This window comes from Hippopotamus amphibius, chromosome 3 (assembly GCF_030028045.1).
Source record: "Hippopotamus amphibius kiboko isolate mHipAmp2 chromosome 3, mHipAmp2.hap2, whole genome shotgun sequence".
Lineage (NCBI taxonomy): Eukaryota > Metazoa > Chordata > Mammalia > Artiodactyla > Hippopotamidae > Hippopotamus > Hippopotamus amphibius.
In genome coordinates this window covers 145,806,630-145,827,750 of record NC_080188.1, presented here as the reverse complement: position 1 = coordinate 145,827,750, position 21,121 = coordinate 145,806,630, and the positions used below count along the sequence as shown (strand labels likewise).

The 21,121-nt window shown below is 34.7% G+C and overlaps 1 protein-coding gene across 6 annotated transcripts in view; it reads left to right on the top strand.

Annotated features, from left to right (window-relative positions):
* CDC42BPA (CDC42 binding protein kinase alpha) overlaps positions 1–21,121 on the top strand; it is a 338,413-nt gene that overhangs the window by 98,502 nt on the left and 218,790 nt on the right. For all 6 annotated transcript variants that reach the window (XM_057729074.1, XM_057729072.1, XM_057729071.1 and 3 more), the window contains exon 3: positions 14,065–14,148. In XM_057729074.1, coding sequence (XP_057585057.1) covers positions 14,065–14,148 — 84 coding nt within the window. The remainder of the gene's footprint in view (positions 1–14,064; positions 14,149–21,121) is intronic.

Here is a 21,121-nt window from a genome sequence, read left to right as displayed (position 1 = left end):
GGGTAAGGTTGGATGGAGGGGTATGGAGCTTCCATGCCCTTTCTGAGTGCACCACTATTCCAGCACCTTGATGTGTTCAGCAAACTGGAAGCTCCCAGAACCCCTTCAATTAGGGGTTTTTATGGAGATTTCATTACGTGGGCATTATTGATGAAACTCTTGGCCATCGACAACTCAATCTGTAGCCCTTCTCCCCTTCTCTGCATGTTGGGGCTGGGGCTGAAAGTTACAAGCTTGTAATTATGGAGTAGTCTTTCTGGCAACCATCCCCCCATACTGAACCATCTAGGGCCATCTCATTAACATACAAAAGAATTTTTATCATTTCACAAATTCAAAGCGTTTCAGGAACTGTGTGCCAGGATCTAGGGACAATGACCAAAATATTTATTTTTATTATACTACATCCTTTCTAACTTTGTATTATCTAATTGACAGATTTTATGTACGTAGAGCAAAAATGGACAGAACTAAAAGGATAGACAGATCAGTTTCATAGTAGGAGATTTTAACACACTGTTTTCTTAGCTGATAGAAGTAGACAAAAATCAGTAAGGAATAAAAGATGTGAATAACAATTAACAGACAACTTAATTGACATAGTTCTCTATGCTTAACAGCTGACAGATACTCACTCCTTACCTGGTATACATGGAACACTTACTATTTATTACTGTATCAAGATGCAGTAGAAATTTTTGTGTATGGACCTTGTATCTTGTGGCCATTTTAAATCCATTTATTAGCTTTAGAAGATACTTTTTATATGTATGGCTCCCTGTTAGATTGTCTGCTTTTTGTGCTGCCTAGTCTTTGTTTCCTGTCCCTACCTGCTTTACAGTTACCAACTTGAACATTCAGTCTCCAGAGTTTGGCAGAAACCTTTATGGTGAAAGCCAGCTATGCTTGCTTGTTTTTTAGTATTCTTAGATGCACTTAGTTTTGTTGCTATGCTAGTTTCTTCCATCCTAGTTCTGAAATATGTTTAAAAGGTGATTTTATTGTAATAGTTTGTCATTTTTAGTATGTTTAAAAAGCTCATTCAAAGTATATGATCTTACATACCACCAAAAATAGAAGCGTTTATTTTTCTATATGAACTTTGGACTCAACCTGTGTACTTAAAAAGTGTTGTTTTCATTGGGATAATATTTAAATTTACAGATTAATTGAAGGAGAATTGATGCCCAGTCTTCTTTGGGATTACAATATGATTTATAATTTTAGAGAAGAAAGATGGGCAGTTTTCATAAATTTTTTGCTCATTTACTAAAGTATTTTTTGTTCTGTTGTTTTTCTACCATTTTATTTTCTACCATTATATTTCAATTTTTTTCTTGGAAAATACGAAAGCAATTTTTTATGTATACTAGTTCTTTGATATTACTTTTGTTACCAGCTACTTTACTGAAGTACCCTGTGATTTCTGATAGTTTCCTTTTCATTTATTATTTTATTCCTTTTAAAGTATACAATTATATATTGTAATATATACCAAAAATGATAAAATTTGGAATGCCCACTGATAGTTTCTTTATGAGCTCTCTTTAGTCTTTGATTTTATTGATTTTGAGCTTTAACTCCCTATGTCATTGCTGTCAAACCTGTGCCTTAATTTTCTTTTGTAATGTAATAGTTTGGGCTATGGTTTCTCCATTCTTGTCTCTATCTAATCCCATTTTATTCATCCTAGATTTCAGGAATTCTTTAAAATATCTGATTAGTTGATGTTATTTTTCTTACTTTCCAATGTTGTAATTTTATTCCTTTAAACAACTATATTTTCTGTAATTTCATGAGATTGAGGGTGAGAGAGAAGTGAATGTGTCCCTTGTTTACCATCTCAAAACCATCTTTAAATACTAACAAAAAGAATACATCAACAAAAGTCCGTGTACCTGGCTCTTGCTCTTCAGTAATTGAATATTTCTTGACTCTTCTGTGCAGCTGAGATTCTTAAGATTATTTTCATCTTTTGGGAATCCCAGTCTTCCCTGTTCTGCCTCTACAGATCTTTCATGAAAGTCTCTAGCCCTATACTCTAGAATCCTGGATGTTTTTGATACTTTTTATTTCTGGGATGTAAGATATTGCATCTCTGTAAGGAGGTTGCTTGCATTTACTCTCTTCTCTTTGCCTCTGGGTTTTAACCAGTATGTTGGAGCCAGATTAGGTTCAGAGTTATCAGGATCCCCTGTTAAAAAAGACTAAGATATGAACTTGGAGCCAAACTGGAGACTTCTAACTACCTTTTCCCAAATGTAAACCTTTGTTCCCCACTTTGGACCTCAGAAGAGACTCAGAATATATATATCCAGCTAGCTGAATTGAGGTTTCCAGTCAGCCTTAGAAACTCATTTGCTGGTGGAACAGAGTCATGTTGAGATACGGGCTTCCAGGCTGATTGCTAGAGGACAAATCTTGAATCTTAATCCATTTGTTAATAGTGGACAGAAGTGAAGGAGAATTACTCATCTTTGTTTTTCAGCACTTATCTCTTGACTCTAATAGAGTGGATAGAACCTTTCTTGCTTTAAAGATAGACTATTTTTATTCACTCCAAACTTGAACTCTAGGAAGAAAAAAGCAGCAGGATAAATTTTACAGAAATGGGGGGGGGCGGGAGCGGCAGATAGAGCAGAGTGTATTTGCCCAAGCAAATTCACATCTTTTGATGTAGTTTCTGCAGATACTTTGAAATGACTCATGCATTATATTTAAGGCCAATATTAATGGATACTGTGTTTTCAGAGAAAGTGGCGGTCGTCCTGACCAAACAAAATATATTTTGTTATTACTGTTGCTTCTTCAAAATCATTATGTATTTGGAAATCAGTGAAATAATTAATGGCAGAATATAATCAGTGAAAGAACTGAATGGGAAAATGCAATCAGTGGATTGAATTCATAAAAATGGGAGTGAAGACGTAAGATACTTTTATCTTTCTAATGGGGAAGGTGAGAACCTTGTACAACTTCTTCCTAGCACTGATTACTTTTAACTTTTAAATTCCTTCTTTCTGTATTTAATGTTTGTCTTTACCAATAGACTCTAAGTGAACTGAATTTCTAAGGACTGAATTTCATTATTCATTACACTCAGTAGTTAGCATAGTGCTTTAAATATAATACTTTTCCTTATTAGAGATTAAAAACAGAAAAATGAAGTTTTTTTTTTCTTTCATGCATCCGTTCTGACTAATGAAAAAAATACTTATTAATTATATACTATAATCCAAACATGTTCTATACCCTTGATTAGGATCACAATCTAATCTACAAGAGGGAAAGGTACACAGTATTGAGATCTACTTCTGTAATTTTGGGGCATTTCTTTCCAATTTTATTTCTATTCATATGTAATAAAATTGGGATAGTTCTATAAACATTGATCTCTAACCAGCTTTTCTTACCAAATATTTTAAGTCTTTTCCCCATGTGTTGAAACATTTCTTTTAAACCTGATTTCTAATGGCTCCATAAAAGTCCATTATCTGGAAGCTCTGTAATTTATTTAACAATAGTGTTAAGCCAAAATATATGCTCCATGGATATAAGGATTTTTTCCCTGTCAGTTCATTTCAATTCCCCAGTGAAGTGTCTGAGTCTATTTTGTACAAAATGCTTTTGCTGTATTTTAGATGATTTTCTAAATAATTACTTCTTGAATAAACTTCTAGAAGAGGACCTTGCTGGTTTAAAGGATATGGACAAACTTATATAATTTCAGAATAGTTTTCTCTATGAAATAATGTTATCTGTGGCTTTTTTTTTACACTTTAATTTTATAAATTTTCTATAATAATTATATTCTAAAAGAATCAAAAGAGTTATTTTTTTCTTTTAAGTGCATTTCTCTGATTCAGGGAGCAGTTAGTGATCTTGTGCCTGGAATACAGGGTTTTTGTCGGTGGTGGTGAAAGATGAGGATTGGAAGTTCTCTTGGGCAGATGCACTGAAGAATATGCTATGCTGTGTTATGCTCTGCTCTGCTATGCTGTGCTTTGCTAAGGAACATTATTTCATAGGAATGAGAGTCCTATCAAATGTTAATAAGTAGAATAGTGATAGACTCAGAATGATAAGAAAGATAATACTGATAGTGTCGAGGAAGGATTTGGTAGAGCAGAGACCAGAGGGAGGGAGATCCTGGATTTCTCACTCTCTAGCTTCCATGTCATCTAATTCATTATTGATTTTTTTATCCTAAGAATTTCCTGAATTTCTTCCTCTTTTCTATAGTTAGGTCCTCAATATCTTTCACCTCAGCTATTGCTGTAACTTCTCATTTCTTTTCCTGCCTCGCAACCGTTTTCCACAGAGCTATTAAAATGATGTAGCTACAGCCAATTATGAAGAATAGTTCCCTGTTATCTACATTTTAAGGTTCTAGTCGATAAACATGGCTCTTCCATTATTTGGCTCTTCCATTATTTGGATCCTTCAGTTCCATTTCTAGCTATTCCCGGCTACGAAGAAAACCTTTCCTAAGAAAGAAAGCTGCTTATTTTCCCTGATCGTCTTCATCCCTTTCCCTTACACAGATATCATTTGCTTCTGTGCCTTGCTCATGCTGCCGCCATTTCCCAAAATATTCCCTTTCCCCAGTCAGGCCCCCTTGGTCCCCCTTTTCTGGAGCACACTGTGTAAGCCTCATATGTCGGTCACCTCTTCTAAGAAATGTTAACGTATATATTCACAAATTACATACCTCCCTCCCTTCTCCTGCCTTTAGGCTTAGGACTCTCTCTTCTGTGCGTTTTAGAGAACCTTGTTTTTACCTTTCCTTTCATGTTGTACTATAATTATCTGTTTAGTTCTGTTTCCCACATTGGACTGTGAGATTTTTGAGAGCAAGGGCTCTTTTATTTATCTTTGTATTCTCAGCAGTTAGCATAATGTCTGATGTATAGTCAGGTGGTCAAAAAGGAACCTATTATCATTTTTCAGATGAAATAATGAGGGCTTGAACTAGGGCAGTGGAAGTGGGCAAGAAGAGTGGGTGGGACAGACAGATTGTTAAAGAAGTCACTTTGGATGTCAGTGATAAGTTAAAGGTAGAAATCATAGATGATTGAGGTATACAACCTGAGTAAATAAGTTTAATGTACAGGTTTTTGACTTGTTAAATTTGAGATATTTGCTGAACATTCTAGAGAGATGACTAGTAGGCAACTGGAAGTATGGGTCTGCCTATCAGGAGATAAGGATTTAGGAGTCATCAACATATAGATATTAACTGGGGCATATGGAATAGATAATATAGGTCAGGAAGGAGAGGAGATATAAAAAAGGTGGAGTAGGGATCCTTGGGGAAAATCATTTAATAGGTTACAGAAAAAAGAATAAGTAGGGAAGTATGTTGATTGTCGGTGATGCACAGTAATGAAGAGAGGTTGAAACAGATGAGAATTGAGAACGATATATTTTATTTAGAATTTGGAAGGCCATTATTGGTCTTTGAGAGAGTAATTTCAGTCCAGTAGAGAGAAATAGCAACTAGATTTGAAATAGGTGATTGAAAGAGGCTGAAAAACAAATGATGAACAAGTGGAAAAAAGCAAGCATAGAATACTCTTTACAAATGTGCTTTATGGAGAAATGATACCTTGTGGAAAAGGGATGTGATATCACTTTCTTGAGAGGAAGGTAGGATGGCAATGAAGTTTTTTTTTATATTTTATTTTTGGATGGGAGATGATCATGGAAAGTTTATCAGTTGGTGTTCAGGAGCCATAAGAAAGAAGGCTTGAAGTCCAGAAATAAATCTTTAATGGAACAAGGGAAAGAAGGAAAGGAAGGGGAGAGTCTGGCGTCAAGATCTCAGGTGGTTATCCTTGCAGGTGGTGGGGACACTTCTTCCTTGTGCTCAAAAGGAAAAGAAGTAAGAAGAAATAGCAATATAAAAACATGTAAAGGCGGTATGAGGGAATGTGAAGGATCTATTTTCTACGAAGTAGGCTGCCAGGGCATTAATGGCAGGGTAAGCTTTGGATAGGTCAGGGATAGAATAGATGGTGGTGGCAGGGTGGCACAGGTTATTTTAGAAGATTGGTAAAGGACAAAGAATTAATGGTGGGGCTGCAGATAGAGTTAGGGCTCAGTTGGGATTGAACTATGGAAAAAAATAAAGCAATAATATAATACTTAAATAATATGTATATGTGTTTATATATATATTTTTTTTCCATAAAGGGGAAAAGGACAGGGCAATGGAGAATTGCTTATAGTTATTCATTAGGATTAAGTGAAGCAGATGGTTAAAGACAGTGATATTTGCTCTGTAGTCCTAATGCTTGGAGGAATTGAAGAATGGGTGCAGGGCTGAGGAGTGGGCTGCAGCAGACAGCAGTCCAGTTGTCAGTGGACTGAGGATAAGTCCTGCCTGGTCATAGGCCAGTGTGATCCAGAGGCAGTTCAGAGTATTTAATGCATGACTGATAATATTTGAGATTTAGTGTCAGAAGATTCCTCCCTTCCTTCCCTCCCTTCCTTTCTTTCTTTCCTCCCTGCCTCCGTCGCCCCCCCCCCCCGCTTTGTATATTCTTGCTCTGTATGTATATCAATTAAAGTATGTAAAATAAAAGCAGCAAATAGATTGTAAATAATTTACTCTGTTTTTAAGACAGTGAATTTTGTATAGAAGAGTAGTATTGCCTGGTTTATGAACTCTTAACTGCTTATTCATTCCTGATTAAAATATCTCTGGTGGCCTTACATACCCTGTAGTAGTTATCAACTAATAGATTTCAAAATGCAAAGACAGCCCTAAAGAGATCATTTTTTTCCTCCCAAATATTTTGTCTTCTATCAGGAATTTGTCAGTAGGTATTACACAGATCCAGTGGATAGCTTCACCTCTGGCATGGATATCTGATAGGAACAGCATTTCTCTCACTTATGCTTTTTCTTAAAAAAAAAAAAAACCTATGAAAATAAAGGCATAATTTATGTAACTCCTACAAGAATTGCGTAAAATATGGGAAATAATAAAGGAGCAAGATATAATTGAAAATCAACATCTCTACAAGTTAAGAACCTTCTCTCTACGACTCAATTGTTGTCAGTTACTGCTTAACTTAACGCTGGGTTTTCCTTTTTGCTTTCAGGAAAACCTTTAACTTACGCCCTGGGTGTTGCCTGTCCACAGTTTCCTGGTGGCTCACCGCTTCTGCCTGCTCCAGCCTTGCTCCGGCAGCTTCAAGGCTTCTGGGCTTCAGAGCTTGTTGTGAAAGCTTGCTGCTTTGGCCTGCTACCCCTGCTTCAGGTGTCAAAAGCTTTTAATTAGCTTGCTTCCTCTAATTACCATAAGTAGGCCCTTATATGTCTGCATAACCTAGTCTTAGGGTCTGAAAGGAGAATGATTTTCAGCCATTCATTCTTCCGTTAAAAACTCTGTACCCTGGCTCTCCTGGGATTCAAGGGAGAGTAAAAGAAGTTTGAAGTTATATTGCATGATTCACCTTTGATAGCCTTTGTGTATGCAGGGCTAGTCTTCAGTCCATAGGGGCACACCAACATGGTCATTCTGTATTTTTATAGCCAGTGTCTGCTCTAACTGGTGTACCAATTTACAGCCCATGCTGTACCAATTTCTAAATATTTTGACTATCACTACTCTCTATATATAAATAAATTGCATCTTCATAGAGAGGATACCTCTAGCTGGTTTAGTAAACTCTTTGTAGTGTTTTTAGTTTGCTTGTTAAGGAGATTACGTATTTTTTTTAATTAAATATTTTGAATACAAACTGATCACTAACGGAACAGTTTATAAAAAACAAATACAGTGATTTCCATACATGTTAACAGTGACTACCATTAACATGGCAGTAGGAATCAGGACTATAGGCATGATGAATGCAGAGATCTCTGCAAGGACCTGTAGAACTATTCAGTATTCATAGCAGTAAATAACACTAGGTCTGTAATCAGGTAAGGAGGACTGTGGAACCTACTTTAGATGGTGTAAGAATTGACTATGGCAGTATATGTATTGTGCTTAGCCCAGTGCCAGGCACAGAGTAAGCTTTCTAAAAATGAGTTGTTATTTTATTATTATTAATAATAAATGATGGTAGACATTATACAGCAGAGATAAAAGGGAGACAAAGACATGAAACAATAAATAGTAAACAGTAACAATACACAAAAGATAATAAAAGCAAAGGTGTGAAGTTGAGACTTTGCAAGCCATACATATTAAGAGAGTAGCATGAACTGGAATAATCTGGTACAAACTTACTAAACCTTAAAATATAGAATTGTATCTCTTTTATCATAATGCCTTATTTTTATTTGAGTTTTAGTATCAGTTTAGTAGCGTACTTGAAGCTGAGCATATCGATGCCTTTTAACTTTCTAGGTATATACACTCATATAGATTACAAATCACTCATTTATTCAGTAAATATTTATTGCATACCTATTGATTCCCAAGCACTGGGCACATACTAGTGAACCAATGAGAAAAAAATAATTCCTACCCTCATAGAGCTTATGTTCTAGTGAGTGAGGCAAACAATAAGCAAAATACATAAATAGAATATACAGTTTGTTAAGTAATAAGAGCTAAGGGGAAAAGGAAACAAAGAAATGGGATAGAAAGTGTGAAAGGGCAGAATGACATTTTAGTGAGGGAGTGAAAGAGCAAAGCATGTATCTATAGGGGGGAAAGACCATTTGAGATCTAGGGAATAATAAATGCAGAAACACTAAGCTGAGATTGAACGAGGTGATCAGTATGTTTGGAGCAGAGTGAGCTAGGAGGAGAGTAATATGAGATCTGGGAGGTTGGAAGACCAGGATGTGTTGGACCACGATACTTATAAGTTATAGTAAGGACGTTGACTTTTACGTGGGAAGAGATAAGAAACTGAAGTTTTGGAGCAGAGTGTCATGATCTGAGCTAGTTTAAAAAGAATCACTGTGGCTGATGTTTTGAGAATAGATTTTGGGGCATAGAGTGGAAGTAGAGAGCCTGGGTAGGATAGTCCAGCCAAGGCATAATGATAGATGGCAATGGGATGGACCAGAGGAGGAGGTATAGTGAATTCTTTTTATATTGCGTGTAGTCTGGATTTGTAGAACTGCATGCCAACTGCTTCTTGGATATTGAAATTCTGTTTAATATAGTATGATCATTCCTAAGTTAGATGTATCTATAAGTGATGATTCTTAAATTGTGTTTAAGAACTCATTCATTTACATTTGTCACCTACTAATTTTTATGTAGCATTTGCAGTTTTTCTAACATCATAGTGCTTTTATTTCTATTTTTATAAATTTATTTTTATTTATTTATTGGCCACGTTGGGTCTTCATTGCTGCACATGGGCTTTCTCTAGTTGTAGTGAGTGGGGGCTACTCTTCGTTGTAGTGCGCGGGCTTCTCACTGAGGTGGCTTTTCCTGTTGTGGAGCATGGGCTCTAGGCACAAAGGCTTCCCTAGTTGTGGCGCGTGGGCTCAATAGTTGTGACTCTTGGGCTCCAGAACACCAGCTCAGTAGCTGTGGCACACAGGCTTAGTTGCTCTGTGGCATGTGGGATCTTCCTGGCCCAGAGCTCGAACTTGTGGCCCCTGCATTGGCAGGTGGATTCTTAACCACTGCATCACCAGGGAAGCCCCATAGTGCTTTTAATATGACGTATTTAAAGACATCTCTATATTTGGTGTTTTTAAAAATATATCTTTGTTCTGTGTTAAATTTATAATCTTCCAGTCCATACTAAATATACTTTTCATTTTGATCAAATTAAATAAGAAAGGACATTTTAACGTACTACCCTCTAATATGTCAGTTAGCTGTGGTTCTTGAAAATCTGGATCCTGAAGTTAAAGTTCTTGGAGAATCTTCTTCTCCTTCTTCTTCTTCTTTTCCTTCTTCTTCCTTTACTGAAATGAACATGAAAGTAATCTGTAGTGTTAAAGGAGAAAAGCAAGATCAGTTTTGTTTTATCATTTCATCAACTTTGTATTCTTGTCTCATCATGTCATCAATTTGATAATTTAAGAATATTTTCTGAACTGACTTAAAAAAGTTGAAGTATAGTTGATTTACAATGTTGTGTTGGTTTCTGGTGTATAGCAAAGTGATACACACATTTTTCATATTTTTTTCCATTATGGTTTATTACAGGATATTGAATATAGTTCCTTGTGCTATACAGTAGGACCTTGTTGTTTTTCTATTTTATATATAGTAGTTTGTATCTGCTAATCCCAAACTCCTAATTTATCCCTCCCTCACCCCGTTTCCCCTTTGGTAACTGTAAGTTTGTTTTCTGTGTGAGCTGACATTTTTAATTTCACCACATCCCACCTCATTCTAGAAAAGTTTTTAGGCACCTCATGAGACTGTTGTAAGATAGCTTTGAGAATGTTTTTCACCCTGTGGCACTATGGTATTCCTGATTACCACATACATGTGTAGTATGAGTCTCATTTTGGCCCTTATCAGCCACACTATAATACCTCAATAATTAGTGGTCATTTCATGGTATTCCACACTATCACACTCCATGTTTCAAGTTTTGTATTTTCTGTACAGAAATTGTAGACAGAGGAATAGAAATCATATCCCCTGGAAATACCTAATTTTTAAAATATTTTGATGCCTATGTTTCTCAGAATAAATATGGCATAGAAATGTATAGGTATATATTAAAAAATTAATTTTAGTATGCAAACTTTAATAAACTTCTTTTAGACAATATATTGTGAACTTTTCCCTATTAAATAGTATTCTTTAACATTTTCAAGAAAATTAATAGTTTTCTATTGTTTGTGATATATTCAGTCAGTTTCACCTTTCAAAATATTTATTTCTAATATTTTACTATTGGAAACCACATGTAAATATTGTGGCTTAGTTTTTATTTGTATATATATCTTCATTTGAGGATATTTCTCTTTTTTTAATAGATTATTTATTTATGGCTGTGTTGGGTCTTAGTTGTGGCACGCGGGATCTTTGTTGCAGCATGCAGGATCTTTTGTTGTGGCACTGTGGTCTTCTCTCTAGTTGTGGCATGGAGGCTCCATGGCGTGTGGGCTCTGTAATTTGCAGCACACAGGCTCTCTAGTTGTGGTACACAGGCTTAGTTGCCCCACAGCATGTGGGATCTTAGTTCCCTGACTAGGGATTCAACTGGCGTTCCTTGCATTACAGGATGGATTCTTTACCGCTGGACCACCAGGGAAGTCTTACCATTTGAAGATATTTCTAACTGTATTTCTATGTGTATGTATGTGTCATGGGTATAAATTTATAAAGTTTGAAGTTAAGAGATCAAAGCTTCTTATTTCTTACTTAAAGAAATTGAAGAAATTAGGATATATAATGTCTACCACATATTAGTGAGAGTAAACAACAATTCTGAGAGATTGGGCTGTAATGTGCTTGGTGCAATGCCTGATACATAATGATAACTGATGCTTATTGAACACTTACTAAGTGCCAGACCCTGTTGTAAGCACTTTATACTTGTTTATAACCCAAGTCTGGCTGCAGAGTCTGTGCTATCACCACTACCCTGAATAGCCACAATAAGTGCTAGCTCAGTGTTTGAGTGTTCAGTAAGTGCTAGCTTATTTCTACTGCAGAGCTCTATAATCCAGAGGTGGTTTTGTTTCCAATATTTTTCAGATTTTAGAAAGATAATTTAGTACGTATCCTCTGTTTTATATAACAAACACTCATATTGGGGTTTTGAGCAGAACCTCATAAGCAAATGCATTGGTGTTTCTGCAGTGAAGCATGTTTATCTTTACACTAAGTGAGATTAAAGAAACACAAAACTTCCCCAAACCTACACTTAGCCGTATGTCAGTATGTGTTGCCAAATGAATTGTGAAAAACTTTGGCTTTTAGAATTTCAGGTAAGGGATTGTCAACCTTCATAAAACTCTTAGAAGAGTACCCGACATTTAGAACACACTCAGTATGTGTTGGTGGACACTACTGCTACTACTGGCTATCATCAGATACTTACATGCTCATACGTGTAGAAAATTGGTGAATCATACAGTGCTGGGAGGAGTTCTTTTCACATCACATGCACTCAGGAGGGGAAATCTAAGTGGTGGAGTCTCTCAGCCATTCTTCTCTAAATCAGAATAAGAGAGGGCTTAAGTGATAGCCTTTCTTATCTCTTCTGTGTCCTAAATGTAGGCATGTCTAGCTCTATGTTCCTATCCTTCTGTCTATTTGTGCTCCCAATTGCGCAACATATGATTTGAGTCTACAGAATAGTGAAACTTGTGTTTTCAGCCTTTCAGAGATCTTAGTGAAAAAATATTTCAAGTTTTCCCTTGCTCTTTTTCACAGCACTGCCCCCCACCCCCAGCCTTTTTTGTGGTGAGAACATTTAAGATCTACTTTCTTAGCAACTTCCAAGTATATAATACAATACTGTTAATTATAGTCAGCATTCTGTACATTAGATTCTCAGAACTTACTCATCTAATAACTGCAAATTTGTACCCTGTGACCATCATCTCCCGTTTTCCCTCAACTGCCAGCCCCTGGCACCACCATTCAAGAATTAGAATTCTAGAAATAGAATTTCTGTTTCTGTGAGTTCACCTTTTTTAGATTTCCCATGTAAGTGAGATCATACAGTTTTTGTCTTTCTGTTTCTAGCGTATTTCACTCAGCATGATGTCCTCCAGGTTCACCCATGTTGTCACAAAAGCAAGATTTCCTTCTTTTTATGGCCGCATAATATTCCATTTTATTTATCTATTCATCTGTCAGTGGGCATTCAGGTTGTCTCTGTATCTTGTACAGCCCCTTTTCTTTAAACATGAACCGTTGAGAGAACAATTTAACTGACCCATCATTTCTGTAGATATGACCAGATGTGACTAAAGACTAAAGTGATTGCATTTGAAATTGAAATATTTCTTCTTCCTTCCCACCATTTTAACTGGTGAAAAACTGTAATCACAGTCATTAGTATAACAATTTATGACATTTACCAAGATGTATTCTAATTTAGATAATATTAGAGTATTATACACTGATTTTAATTATATAGTCATATTACTGTTATTGTACTCTGATCCAAAAGTAAATTTATTAAATGCCCCTGGTATGTATATTTGCTATTAAGATTTTTTAAATTTTGGTACTTGAGTTTAAATCTATTCTCTATTCTTAGACATATCCCTTTGAACTGTTTGAAGATGTGTTGTCTACAGTTTGTTTTCTCCTTCTGCATTTTGGGTAGTATTTGTCTTCCCCCTACTACACCCCACAGTAACTGGAAACAGCCTTTGTCTTCTCTATGTAGTTCAGTCTCTGCTCTATAGAATCCCAAGTGAGCTGCAAGGGCCCTTTGAGATTATCTAGTCAAACTGAGGGAGAGAAGTAGAAAGAGAAGTATAATCAGTTTGTTGAGAGTGAAAATGGGGGATTGCTTGTTTGCATTTGACAGTTTTTTGATCCATAACTAAAATACAAACAGAAATATTTTGTTGGAAAGATATATGTGAAGTCTATGATTTGTAGAGTTGTTAACTTTAATTGATCTTTAGGGGTGTGAGAGAGAGAGAGAGAGAGTGTGTGTGTGTGTGTGTGTGTTGAGGGTTGTGGTATAGTGTGTAAGAATATGTGGCTGGTGTTTCAGTTTATATCATACTGCTTGGTCCCCATGAAACATATTTGTTTTGGCAGCTGGCTTTGCATGTAACATTGTGTTGGAATTTGGCATGCAGTGTTTAATAATAAGCTCTAAGTATTTCATCTTGTACATTTTGGTCAATTTCTTAGCAATAGTAGATATTGAGTTTAAATTCCAGAGCAGAAAACTTGAAAAGGAGAATATAATATACAATCACCAACTGATACCGTGTTCAAAAACACAGTTGTTTGTTTGGCACATGTTCACTAATGTAACTTTTTTAACTGATGATATTATTTGATTTAGGATCTTAGAATTTGAACTGCATGGAATCATTGATAATTTTGGTATTTATTTTTTTACAGAGAGGAAAAAGGAAAGTGGATGACTGAAAAAAGTATTATTTGCCATATTTTAAAAGTTGTATTTCCTTTTCTAGGTTGCTGTAGTGAAACTAAAAAATGCAGATAAAGTATTTGCCATGAAAATATTGAATAAATGGGAAATGTTGAAAAGAGCTGAGGTAAGATTCTAATTGTTGGAATATTTAAATAATATTTTAGAAATATTTTTAGAGAAAAATAAAATTATAGAGAGCCAATAGGTCTTTAAGTATCATTTAGTAATCTTTTATCTATGGTGGCATTATTTTTGAAGCCCTAAGAGACAAATTCAGTAATTCACAATTATGATATAGTTATGATAAATGTTATATTTGTGATGCTATTTTAATACTGTCTGAAAACCAAATGGAAATGCTTGTAATGTCAGGCTTAGACACTTATGTTAAAAGGATGTATGAAAACCAGTTTCTTTTATAGGCAGAAATTTTGTAGTGATTGATAACCAATTTGACATAACTTGTTTATATTATTCTGTATTTATCTGTATTCTGCTCTAAGCAAAAGTCAGCAGGAATTTCAAATATGGCCTGTTAGAATTCAGTTTATTGTTGACTATGCAGTTAAATTTTTGTTTTGTTTTATATTATTAAGAATGGGAGTAAAATCTGCTGTTGCAAGAATTGTCAGCATTTTTATTGTGGTGCTAGATTTGAGGGAAAGACTGTAGTGATATTAAAAATATCTAGTAGCTGGTGTGATATGGTCAAAACTGACATTACATGTAAATTTGGGGAGGGGTTCTAGAGGTCTTCTGCTGTGCTGGGTTATAGTGAGTTGCTGGATGAGGTAGGGCATTCAGGGCCTCAGGGAAGCAAAATTTAGCGGTGTGGAAGTATTTTAATATTTTAACTGACAGAAAGGTTATACTGCTGAGTAGGTTGAGTGTTAGCTCTGGAGGTTAGTAAGATCCATAAGTGGATAATGAAAAATTAGCCCTTAGAAATCTTTCTTTATATACCACTACTTGTAGCAACCTGAAAAACAACAAACACATAGGGAAAAGCAAAAATGGTTCCATGATGATAGATACATACTATGGTAGTGAAAGTAAATACTTCAATATTTCTTCCTTTTAGAAAATTTGAAAAATATAACAAAACACAAAGAAGACAACTAATAATGACTTGTATTCCATCACTTAGAATTAATCAGTAACATTTTGGCAAGTTTTGCTTTCAGTCTTTTTTTCTGTCTACTGAAAAAAACTACCCACGTGAAATAGAGCTACATTCTTTGTAAAACAAATAATGGCACATAATAGCACATTACAGATAAAGCTAAAAGTACTTTGGCTATACCCCACCCAAGTCCAGCCCCCCTCTACCTCCCAGAGGTAATTACAGAGGTAACAAAATCCCATTTAAAAAAAGTATCTGGAAAGTTTTATGTCATTGTCTGACATATGTGCCAGTGCCCATTATATTCAATAACTTCAGCATTTACTTTCGTATTTCCCTGAGACTGAATTGCCTTTCTGTCACTGGTTGGACTTTCCAGGTAGTGAACACAGAGATTGAGTTTAATATGCAGTCTATTTATTAGGGGGTGCTTTTGAAATTGACATTGATAGATGGGAAAGGAAGTGAAACATGATTTGTCAGGGAGAAGTCAAGCTGTCTCAACAGCCTCTGTTGATCCAACAAGGAGCTGTGGAGCAGAAGTGGTCCTTCAGAGTTGTCCTGCCTTGGGCCAAATAATTGACCTTCATGCACTTGCCTCAGTCAGTCATTGGATATGGGCTGCCTCCAGAAGGACATAGCCTTGGACTAGTACGCTTTCGGCAACTGAGATAAAGCCTTGAGGGGCTGACAGCATTGCCAGCAGTTGGAGCAATAAGTCTTATTATTAAAAAATAGTGAATAATTATGTTCTAGTTGTTTTGCAGAACTCATAATTGTAGTGGGTTAGTGTTCCAAGATTATATCTTTAAAAGAATTGAATTAAAGTTTGTCCTTACTTTTTAGGGTATTGGAAATGTTGGGGAAGAATTTTGAAAAGAAAGAGTAACTGGTTTAGCTTTCATTACTGACTGGAGGGAGTGGTAAAATTGCAGATAAAACAGGAATAATTGAAAATTAAATACTATTTTGTTGAATTTAAAATCATTAATATATTCTATATCTGGTACGAGATGGAATAGATGTGTTTCTTTCTATCTCTCCTGTTAAGTACAGCTAAAGACCATGGACATTATATATAAAACAGATATACAGAGACTCTGAAAGGCAGAGAGAATGTGGACCAGCCAGGGGCCTTGGGACCCAAGGAACGTCACTCATTCTGTGAAATCAGTATTATTCTGATGGAACAACCAGATAAGGATCATACAGAGTTAAAGATCAATATGCCTCATGAACATAAATGCAAATATCCTTAACAAAATGTTAGCAAATAGAGTTCAGCAATATGTAAAATGAATTATACACCATGACCAAATGGGGTTTATTTGAGAGATATAACCCTGGTTCACTACTTGAAATGAACTTGCCTCAAACTATTAGAATCTTTCATTTTTTAGGAAGAAATTCAACACTGAAACTTTTCAGGAGGAATTCATTTTAAAGTAGAATGGAATTATATTTCTGTGGCTTGAATTGTCAAATCCTTTTTTAGAAAAACATTAAAAAGAAACCCATTCTGATCATTACTTATCTAACTTTGGAAAACTGGTCTTGCCAGTGATGCTTAATAAATTACAAATGAGCAGCAACATTTCTTACTTTTTAAATCTATGTATTGTTGATAATTTAAAACAATTTTCAGAGATTTACCTCCAACCTGTTTGTCATATTTATTTCTATTTATGGTATATAACAAATATATAATTAGTGGGATGTGGATTATTTGATGGTACTAGGAAAATTGTCTCTTTCTATACCTGGCAGATAGATAATTAGTAAATAATCTTATAGTTACAAAGATTAATATCTCTATAGATTCACCACTTACGAACTTTGTCATTACATCAACAATCCCTTAAGTTAACTTCTCCCAATATATTGTGTAAATTTTACTCTCTTCAAATTTATTCAAATCTTACTGACTTCACTCATGTAGGAGATGTCTTACTCGTTTCATTGGAGGATGCAGTATAGTTTACAGAAATGCTCTCCATCTCAAGAGTCAGACCTTTCCAAGGCTGAGTTATCTTATTTATTTAATAAAGATAATTGTCTCTACACCGTAAGTGGAGGAATAATATGTGTTAAACTGTGGTAATGCTGGTTTATGCTTATTGTCTTATTATTTTTGTTATTGTTGTTAGCCCTGTTCTATTATTTTTATAAATGTACATGCCAGTAGTAGTAGTGGTGGTGGTGGTGGTGGTGGTGGTGGTGGTAGTAGTAGTAGTAGTAGTAGTAGTAGCAGCAGCAGCAGTAATAGCAGTAGTAATAGTAATAATGAATTGAGGTCATTAGATTGGAAATGCCTCTACTTCCTGATCTGCTGTGTATAGTTAAAAAAAGAAAACGCAAGCACTCTAGAAAATAAGAAGTAAAAAAACGAAAGCTTTTTTTTTCTCCCTCTGATATCAGTCTTTCTGTTCAAAGTAAATCATTATTAAGAGCTTCTTATTTATCCTTAATTGAAAATTTTACTATATTGGAATCATATTGAAAGACTGATTTTTTTCACATTGCTTTTATCATTTAATAATATCTGTTGGATTTTCCCATTTCCACATTTATACATTTACCTGATTCTTTTTAATAGTTTCATTATACTTAATGGATATATTGTTTAGTAGGTTGATTTTTGTTTTTTAAACATTGATGGGCATTTAGATTATTTCCACCTTTTTTACTGTTTTTATTTGGTTATTTCACCACAGCTGACTATGTGTGTTTGGGAAAGAGAAATTTCAAAACAATAGATAAAATAGTGCATCAGAACTAGTCACGCTACTCAGGAAGTATATACAATGTAAAATAAAAATAAAAGGGGCTGTGAAATACTGTTAATCAGAGATATTGCTGTTGGCTACCCTGAGGTACTTCAGGTTGTGTATGCTGAGGTTGAAGGGATTTTAAGGATAATTTTTACACTAAGGGATTTTCACATTCTGTTGACTCTAGAATTTATCCACTCCCCAGGTTAAGCACCTCAGTAGTAGAACTCCTGGGTTGTGCGGGATGGGTATACATTTAAACTTTGAGAGCTATTGCCAGATTGTCTTCTAAAAAGAAGTTGGATCAGTATATCTTTATACTCATAGTATGTAAACATGTCTGTTTTCTCACACTTTTGCCAATTGTGGATGTTATCAAATGATTTATATGACATATGTAATGTTTGATTTGGCCACCAAATACATATTAATACGGAGATTTAAAAGTAAATTGATGCTTTGGTATGTAAGAGCTGATATTTGAAGTTCTTGCATTTTGCAATTTAAAATTCCACTTGTTTATCTGTTTTTTAAAAATAAAAAACTTGACTTTTCCCCCTTCAAATATTAGCTGAGAGAGAATGATTCAATTATTATTTGAAAGTCTTTTTCTGTGATAATACTTTATGGGTGAGATAAGTCTTTATAAATTAGAAGCCAAAGTAGATTAAAACGTGATTTCCAAATGTTTGTGCAATTTCAATATTCTGTATAAGAATGTTGATCTGATGAATGCATCTATGGATATAGGGAAGAGAATCATGTGACAGTTTTGCAGAATTATCACTTATATATGGTCTGTGTTAACTTCTATTTCAGCATAGGTATTCCTTTTCTTCTTTCTTTTTAACCAATAGCCCATTAAGGGTAAAATTTAAACTATATATAACTGAATATTAACATGTAAAACTGCATAACAGTCAAAACCATCATTGTGCAAGCAGAACGTTTGGTTGAATAGAAACTGAGTGACAAAATATGAAGAAGCTACATGGCCGCCAGTAACTTCTCTTTTGTGATTATTGCACTCTTAGAGACTCAAATATTCTTTTTTTTAAGGGAGGATTTTTAAAAAATCTTACTTAGTTTTTTCAAAAATGTAATTAGAATTGACAGTATTAAATTTCTTTATATTGAATCCTTAGTATACATGCATCATGGTTTAGTTAATATTGATCTAGAACAGGGTTTCTCAACAGTGGCACTTATGACATTTGAGGCCATATAATTTCATGTGGGGGCTGTCCTATGCGTTGTAGGATGTGAAGCAGCATCCTTGGCCTCTTCCCACTAGGTGCCACTAGCATTACCTCCCACCCCTCCTCAACTGTGACAGCCAATTGAGGACAGTATGACATACTGAAGCAAAAAAGGAGACTGTGCTTCACATCTAAACTCAGTATCTGAGGCATTAATAGGAATAATTTATAATACCTAAATATGTATGGATAAAATCATATGATGTCTGAGATTTGCTTCAAAAAAATCCTGTATATAAACAATTATGTGTGAGTGTAAACACATAATGTGTGTGGAGGGAGAGTGGTGGTAAGTGTGTGAGACTGTAGATGAAATAAGATTGAACAATAAAATAATTCTTGAAATTGGTTGATGGGTACATTGGGGGCAGGGGATTATTTTACTGCTTTCTCTTTTATATGTTTAAAGATTTATATTATAAATAGTCTATATTTTATGTTTTTAAAAATTATTTTTTCACTACATCGTTTAGAATAGATTAGGATTTACTAAAGTTAATCTATTCTGTTGACAGGTAGTCTTTGGAGCTTTATTTAGTTTGGAGTCATCAATCAGTCACTTTTCCAGATTCTAGCTGGAAATGTCTTTAAAATTTCAGATAGCTGTCCTGGTAAGATAAAGCCAGGAGAAAGGAGTCTCCTAGGCTTGACAGACTTCACCACCTCTCTAAAATGTTAGCAGCAAACCGTAACCTCAGGTCAGTTAAAGTGTAAAACAGAACTTAGCAGTGAATATGTCAAGTGATTCTGTTTTCCCCTTAAATTGAAATAAAGCATAGTATTATAGATTTTAATAATTAAATTGACAGATAAAACTACCCATTCATTTGCTTGAAGCTTTATTTGTTTTTAAAATTTTCCTTGGTGATGCTGTTTAATGAATAGCTTTGGAAATTCTGTTGGATCAAATAAAAATTATGGAAATACATGGAAAAAATTAGGGTACTTAGGATAAATTAGGTAATGTTAATTGTTTTGTATATCATGGCTATTGAATTTATCTTGTGGGAAATAAATTATTAGGCACCTACTATGTGTAGAATACTGTATGGTTTTTCAGTGTGTGTGGAATGTGGTACAGGCATTAAGAAAAATTAGGTAGCTCTCTATGTACTGGTAAGGAAAGCTGTTCAGATATATTGTTATTTGAAAAAAGAGACTTACAGAGCACTGTGATCTTATTTGTGTAAGGAAGGAAAGGATAGGGGAGTTGGAATGCTACATGAATACTGTGTGTGTGTGTGTGTGTGTGTGTGTGTGTGCGTGCGCTTATGTGTACACAGAAATTTTCTGAGAAGAAACTCAACTGAGTTATTGATGGAAACCTCTGGATATAACAGGTGGACAGTGAAACTATAAGGGCATGACTCAGGGAGACCTTTAGTTTCTACTTTGCCATTTCAATTCTTTTTGAACTTTCTGGCGTAGTGTTTTTTTTAATTAAAAATTTAAAGATATATTATAGAATTACAATGTATCATATAAAGTTATTTTTTATTTTTAGCCACACATTTCTAAGGTTCTCCAGGATATATCTTTATCATAGTGGAAATATATCCTCAGAATAAATTAAAACTTCTATAAATCAGTAAGAAAAAGACAATTCATGAGAGAAAATGGGCAAAGGGATTTTTTCAAAAAGAAAACTCAGATGTCCCATAAACATATGTAAAATTATTTATTTACAGGAAACTCTACTCGATGCTCTGTGGTGACCTAAATGGGAAGGAAATCCAAACAAAAGGGGATACATGTATACATATAGCCGATTCACTTTGCTGTACAGCAGAAACTAACACAACATTGTAAAACAATTCTACTCCAATAAAAATAAACTAAAAAATAAATATGTGAGTGCAACAAAAAAATTATTTATTTGCACCTGTAATTAGAAATATATTAATTAAAAGAATGAGGAGATATTATTTTATAACCCATCGTATT